The sequence below is a fragment of the Plasmodium reichenowi genome, chromosome 2 (genome assembly GCF_001601855.1).
Source record: "Plasmodium reichenowi strain SY57 chromosome 2, whole genome shotgun sequence".
Classification (NCBI taxonomy): Eukaryota; Apicomplexa; class Aconoidasida; order Haemosporida; family Plasmodiidae; genus Plasmodium; species Plasmodium reichenowi.
Genome location: NC_033647.1, coordinates 531,641 through 539,636, shown reverse-complemented (window position 1 = coordinate 539,636; position 7,996 = coordinate 531,641). Strand labels below are relative to the sequence as shown.

Below are 7,996 nucleotides of genomic sequence, written 5' to 3'. Positions count from 1 at the left end.
AAAAAAAAAAAAAAAAAAAAAAAAAAAAAAAAAAAAAAAAAAAAAAAAAATTGGACAACCTATATATACGTGAAAAATAAAAAAATGTGTATATAAAAATATATGATGTGAAAATTATTTATACAACTTTCATAATAATTTTTGTGTATTTATTTGTATTTATTTGTATTTATTTGTATTTACTTGTATTTACTTGTATTTATTTATATTTACTTGTATTTATTTGTATTTACTTGTATTTATTTGTATTTACTTGTATTTACTTGTATTTATTTGTATTTACTTGTATTTATTTGTATTTACTTGTATATATTTGTATTTATTTGTATTTACTTGTATTTATTTATATTTACTTGTATTTATTTATATTTTTATGTATTTATTTATTTTTATTTTTTTAATTTTTTTCTATTTACTGGGAACCTTTTCTCTTTTTAACTCTTTTCTTATTTTCATCATCCACATGACATTCTTGTTTAGTTTGCTCCATACTATTATTTCTTTTTTTTCCCTTTGTTAAGACATTTCCTTTTTTGAAACATATGTGAATATCTTTCTCATTTCTCTTTCTTATACTTGTTTCCATATACGTTGATGAAGTGTCACTTCTTCTTTTAGAACTTCTCATATTATAAGGACTTTTTTTTGTACTATGAACATTTTCGTTTGTTAGAGTTTTATTAATTTCTAAATCGTTTATATTTAATGATGATGTGTTTTTTGTTTCCTCAAGATGTTCTTCTTTTATCTCTTCTCTATCTTTTACTTTTTCTATTGTTGTTATATCATTGTTATGTTCCACGTCAGATTTTACTATATCTTTTTTATTTCTACCTAAATCTTTTTCCACACTTGATAATACTTTAGGTGATGATGAATCGATCAATTTAAGAAATTGCTTTTCTGTTAATTTCTCTTCTTGCATCAAATTAATATTTATTACTTTTCGTGACCTCTTAAGATTTATCTTATCTGGAGAATCATTTGTATCATCATAAAATAAATAAGCTGGTAATTCATCTTTATTTATTAATTTATTACTTTTAATTAATATCTTTTCTATATCGTTTTGATTTTCTTCTTTTAAAATAAAACCGTAATAATCTTCTTCATCTTTTACTTGCATCTTGTCATTTATATATGGATCATGGGTATCTGAATATTCCTTTGTATCATCTTTCTCACTTGACATGTAAATCTTTTTTTTTTTTTTTTTTTCATCCACATGTATATTACTATTTATGTCATCATCCTTATCATCCTTTTGATATTCCATTTTTAACCTTTTATTATTCTTATTTTGTATTATATTATCCACATCATACTCTTCATTTTCTTTTATTTTTTCATCTTCACATTGTAAATCATCAGTATCATGTTTTCTTTTAAATATTAATCGGCCGTTTGATACCTTTACGCATTTCGTATTATTATTACAATATTCATCCAATATTTTCCCTTTAACTCCTTCATTTATACTACTTCCATTTTTTATTTCATTATTATGATTATTCAATATATGTTTTCTCTTTTTCTCTTCTTCTTTATCTTTATCTTTATCTTCACCTTTATCTTTATCTTTATCTTTATCTTCACCTTTATCTTTATCTTCACCTTTATCTTTATCTTCACCTTTATCTTCATATTTATCTTCATCTTTATCTTCATCTTCATCTTTATCTTCTTCTTTATTCCTATCCCTTTGATCTTCCTCATCGTCTTCTCCCTCCTCTTCCTTCTTTTCCTTTTTTATAATTGAGCTCAAATATGTTTCACTTTCTTCCTTCTCATCTTCACTCATATAAGTAAACTGTCCACTATCTACATTTTCTACATTCAAAGTATTTAATAATGAAAAATATTGCTCCCCAAAATAACGTTTATCGAAATCGAGGAAATATTCTAATTCTTCTTCATTCCTCTTCATATAATAATTTAATAATAATGGATTGGTAGGATGCGCTGTCATATCATTTTTTTGATTTCTTTGAATTATATCCTTCAATTTATTCTGCCTATCCTCATCATTATATATTTTATTAAACAAACCTGCCTGAATTACCTTATCATTTATACTCAGCTTGTGCTGAGCCTTTTTAAAAACCAACTCCTCTACTCCTGATAGTGTAATAAATCGAAATACCTTCACCACATTTTTCTGACCTATCCTATGACACCTACACATCGCTTGAATATCTTGATGAGGATTAAAATCGCTGTCAAATATTATTACCGTGTCAGCTGTCTGTAAATTTAAACCCAAACTTCCTGATCTTGTAGACAGAATAAATATCATTGCATCTTCGTTTCCGCCATTGACGTTTTTGTCGTCCATAATTTGGAAATCATTAATTTCTTCCTTTTTGAGTTCGGATATTTTGACATTTTGGCTCTCCGAAATTAAAACATTTTGGCTACTCGTACCTTTTTCATTTTGACTCTCCGAAATTAAAACATTTTGGCTACTCGTATCTTTTTCATTTTGGCTACTTATCATTTTAATATGTTCATTACCTGACATGTTCATATTTTCATTACCTGACATGTTCATATTTTCATTACCTGACATGTTCATGTTTTCATTACCTGACTTGTTCATATTTTCATTACTTATCATTTTAATATTTTCATTACCTGGCATTTCACAATTTGGCTGTTCTCCTTCATCCTTCTTATATTCCACATTATTATTAAATTGGTCGATAATTTTTTTTCTCTCTTGGAGTCCAATGTTTCCATCCAGTCTATGATATTTATATCCCCTAAATTCAAGGTAGTCACATAGAATGTTCATAAGTTTTGTCATCTGTGAGAATATGAGGACTTTATGTTTAAATTTCAAAAGTTTGGGTAGCATACGATCAAGGACTTCAAATTTGCCACTACATTTAATTATATTTTCATCAATGTTATAATCATATAAAAATAAGTATGGATGATTAACAATTTTTCTTAATTGCATGACAATATTTTGAAATATTTTTGTTGTTATAGATCCATTATGATTAACTTGTTTGAATCCTTTGGTTTGTATTTGTTTATATAATATTTTTTGATATAGTGATAATTCAATATGTATATTATATTCATATTTTTTGGGTAATGATTTTAGAACATCTTTTTTAACTCTTCTTAACATAAAAGGTAAGAGTACACTATGTAGTCTGTTTATAATTAAAAGTTGTTCTTCTTCTGTAATATGTTCATAAACGTCTTTTTCGTTATGTAATGATTTAACAAACCATTTTTCGAAATCTACACATGAAGAAAATATTTTTGGTAAAAGAAAATTAAGAAGAGACCACAATTCTGATAAATTATTTTGTAATGGAGTTCCAGTTAATAGTATACGATATTTACTTTTAAATTCTGATAAGAATACATGAAAACGTGATTTATTATTTTTCATTCGATGTCCTTCATCAACAACTATATAATTCCATGATATTTTCATTAAAAATGATTTCTCTTTTATAACTAAATCAAATGTAGTAATACATATATCAAAGGTTTGTTCTAATAATTTTTTAGCAATATGTTTTCTTTCTAATTTATTTCCTCTGTATGTTATAACATTCAAGGATGGACACCATCTATTAAATTCGCTAATCCAATTAGGAAGTGTAGATAAGGGTACAATAATTAAATTTTTAACGTTAATATTATTTTTAAATTCTTTCAAATATGCAAATAAACTAATGGTTTGTATAGTTTTTCCTAAACCCATTTCATCGGCTAGAATACCATGTAAATTATTATTATATAAAGAAACTAGCCATTCTAAACCTTCTAGTTGATATTTCATTAATTCTCCACCTATAAGAATGGATGGTTGTTTTACTTTTTCTTTAACAACATGAGAAATATTATAATAATTTTCTCTAGCATTCTTATAATTACCTATTTTTGTATTGTTTTCATTATGTTCAGACATTGTGTCATATCCTTTTATATTGTTATATCCATTTTGTTGTCCATGTGTTGTTAAATTATGTACACTTTGAAGAATATTATTATTGTCTTTCGAATTATAATTTTTATGACATTTTTCATTGTCTTCATTTTTATGATTTATAACACCATGGAAGTTTTGTTTTGATGATTCTTGATATGTCTCTTTTTTTTGGTATAAAACACATTTGGACATATTATTTAAAAATTGTTCGGTTACATCTAATAATTCTTGTAAACGTTTATTTTTAGCTGTTTTAATTAACTTCATATAAGCTTCTATATCATTATCTTTTAATAATTTCATTCTTTCTCTTTCTTCTTTTTCTAAGATCATTTTCCTTTTTTGATCTATAGCTTTCATTTGGTTATAACATAAGTTTGCCAATATTTTGGAATTCCTTTTTTTTTCTTCAGATAATAAGGTCATGTAATTATTATGTTTAGTTAGTTCTTTCCAATTTGTAATTAACATATATTGTTTCAAACTAGATATGTTGTTATGAATTTTTGATTTGTTATGAATTTGTTTGATATATTCTTGTAATTCCTTTTTTGCAACATGTTCAATTTTTTTTATATCATCATTAAAATGTATGGATACTTCATTACTCCTAAAAATGTGTTTGGATTTAGATGTTGATTTTTTTTTTTTATGTTTCACATTATGATGTTCTCCATATATACAATTATTATTATTATTATTATTATAATTATTATTATTATTATTGTTATCATTGTGATATAATTTTTTTGTGTTAATTTTTTTTTTTCTATTTCCTTTTTTATGCTGTTCTGGAGATGTTGATTCAATGTTTATATTTTGATCCATAAAATTTGTCCATTCATTTAAAATGTTCATATTTTTTATATTATTTTCAGAATTCATATATTCAATAGTTTTATAATAATTCATATTTCTTATATTGTCATTAGTTTCATATAGCTGATTAAGCTTTGTGTGCACACGATATTTATTTGTGTTTGATTTATAAGCATATATATTATCTACGTTTGTATTTTGATAAGATAAGTTGTTCATATTTTTTATTGGTAATTTCATTGGATGTGTTTCATTAATAATATGGAATCCAAACATGGAATTTAAAATATCAGATCTTAATTTACTTTGATTTAATTCAATTTTTTTCACATTTTCTTCATTTGACAAAAATTCTTTTATTCTATTTTCATATTCATTTATTTGTTTTAAATTATTATCTTTCCAAGTTATATTACCAAAATAATAATTTAATCGTTCAAGGAAATTCATATTAAAATGATCTAATATATTATATTTTTTAAATTTCTTATTTATATAAGCAAAATATACATTTTTAGCTTTTTCCAAACTTTTTAATGTAGACATTTCTTTTTTATCAAAACTTATTGTTGACAAAATTTCTTCGTCCGATGTTTCTTCATCACAATCAGAAGAACAAGAAAATAAAAAGCTACTATCATCATCACAGCTCGATGTTGATGAAGAATTTACATTTTCTATAGAATTTATAGATTTACAAGATGTTTCAGAGTATCCTGATGAGATATCTTGTAATTTTAATTCAACTATATCTTTATTATCATCTAATATATTTTTATTAGATACATCTTTTTGATCTTTTAAATTATTTGTGTTTTTTCTTATTGTATCTTTGTTATATATATTACTTTGATTTAATTGATTTTCCATGACTTTGTCCATATTTTCATTTATTTCTTCGTCCTTTTTATTTTCCATTTCATCATTTTTTTTATTTTCCATTTCATCATCCTTTTCATTTTTATTGTTTTTTTCCTTTTTACTTTTACTTTTATTTTCTTTATCTTTTTTTTTTTTTCTTTTCAAATATTCCAAATGTCTTAAATATTTAAGTTTCAAGGTAAGATCGATAAAGACCTTTTTCATATGAGTTTTAGGATATCTAAAGTTTTTAAAATGTAATTCACATATTATATCAATATGTTTATTAATATAGTCATTTAATTCTTGAGACATAAATATTTCATTATCTACTCTTATTTTTAAATGTTCACTTAGATATAAGAAATCTTCTTCATTCATATTTTTTATATATTCTTTTATTATCTTGTTCTTTCTTTCTTTTTCTCCTTCTATCATCATATCATGTGTTTTGTATTCTTTCGAAATACTCTCCTTATTATCGTCCATACTTTTGTTATCACTGTTAATCATATTTTAATATAATACTAACGGTTGTATAATAAGAAGTGGGAAGAATAATATATTATATTATTTAAAAAGTATATGTTATTTCCTATATTCTTAGAAAGGCTTAATTTTTTTTATATTTTTATAAATAAGGTACTTAATAATATATATATGTGCACAAATACATCATATATAATAAAAGATGAAAGTATTGTTATGATTAGTTTCTAAAATGCGTTACCTTTTTTATTAAATTGTTAAAAAATAAATAAATAAATAAAGGGAAATATTGAAACACACACGAACACACGTATTTCATAAACATATATATAATATAAATAAATAAAGATATATATATATATATATATATATATATATATATATATTTAATTATTTTTATATAAATAATAATTTTTATTTATAATTTTTAATTTCCATGTTGAATTAAATCCATTTCTTATGATTTAACATAACGTAGGAATATTAATTTTTGGATGACTATATATATTTTTCACCTTAAGAAAAAAATAATATAAATTACAACAAATGTTTTATTTTGTTATTTTATATATAGAAGAATAAAATGAAACAAAAAGACTTAATTTTTTTAAGATATCAATATTTATAATTATTTTTAAACATAAAAAAAAAAAAAAGATCAATATTTTAAAAAGATGATTAAGGAGAAAAAAAAAATATATATATATATATATATAATGTGACCTTGTCCTATAATATATATAAATAAATTTGATATAATTAAACGATGCCAAAAAATATATTTATATATATGTGAAGAATATAAGTTGGTATGTTAAATGCTACATAATTATGTGTATAAATAAATGTTTATTTCATTTGTAAATATGCATATATATATTATATATATATATATATATATATATATATATATATGTACGGAACAACCTCATAAACATTCGTGCTCTTTAAATTTTAAATATTTTATTTTTAAAAAAAAAAGTCTAATTTTTTTCTTTTATATATCGGTTAAATTTCTTTTTAGTTCTATCATGTAAACTTTAATATAATTTAAAAAAAAAAAAAAAGGAAAAAAGTGAAAAAATAAAATATTATATTTTATTTCTTTTCGTCAAATTTAAAATAACAAAATAAAAAAAAAAGTTTTATAAAATATTAATTTTGTCAAAAAATATAAATCATTTTATATGTATATAAAGACATTTGACAATCTTTTATGGTTTACATATTTTATTAATATCATATATATATATATATATATATATAATAAATTAATAGTCTCTTGGAAAATAAGATGAAGATAACTTCGAAAAAATTCCTTTTAAAGTTATATAAATCCTTTTATATTTTAATAGTATATTTTAATATATAAAAATTAAATAAAATAAACATAACCAAAGAAAAAACATGTTCTCATAATATATCATTTTAATATTTAACAGACATATGTTATAATTGTTCAATGCATATATTTATGTAACAAGTTAATATCAACCTTTCAGTAAATATAATCAATAGAAAACACAAAAAACATACATATGAAAATAAAAAATACATACATATATATATATATGTATATATTTTCTGTTCAATATATTATTTACTTGTATTATTTTTTTTTTTCTTTTTATAACATTAGGATAAAAATTAGAATCATATCTTTTTTATCTTTTTGGTTTACAAAATGTATGATAATATGGTGTCACATCAAATGTCTTTGCACAAATCCTGGATTTTTAAATGAAACATGTTAGTAAAATTATCTATCCTATTTATTATATATATATTAACTAGCTTTTATAATGTGTTCATATTTTTTTTTTTTTTTTTTTTTTTTTTTTTTTTTTTTAAATAATATTTTTTTTTTTTATA

General features: G+C 21.7%; 2 protein-coding genes across 2 annotated transcripts in view; one reads left to right on the top strand and one right to left on the bottom strand.

Annotated features, from left to right (window-relative positions):
* Positions 1-412: 412 nt before the first annotated feature.
* On the bottom strand, positions 413-6,148 carry PRSY57_0214900 (DEAD/DEAH box helicase, putative; the record flags this gene model as incomplete). Its single annotated transcript, XM_012905583.2, has 1 exon — positions 413-6,148. The coding sequence occupies one exon, from the start codon at positions 6,146-6,148 to the stop codon at positions 413-415; it is 5,736 nt and encodes a 1,911-aa protein (XP_012761037.2).
* Positions 6,149-7,418: 1,270 nt separating this feature from the next.
* The window catches only part of PRSY57_0214800 (palmitoyltransferase, putative), a gene marked incomplete at both ends in the record, with an annotated part of 2,119 nt that continues 1,541 nt past the window's right edge, over positions 7,419-7,996 (top strand). Inside the window, 3 exons of the mRNA XM_020114429.1 lie at positions 7,419-7,478; positions 7,567-7,625; positions 7,764-7,873. Of these exons, the coding sequence (XP_019970901.1) occupies positions 7,419-7,478; positions 7,567-7,625; positions 7,764-7,873 (229 nt within the window). Of the gene's footprint in view, positions 7,479-7,566; positions 7,626-7,763 lie in introns of the transcript that reaches the window.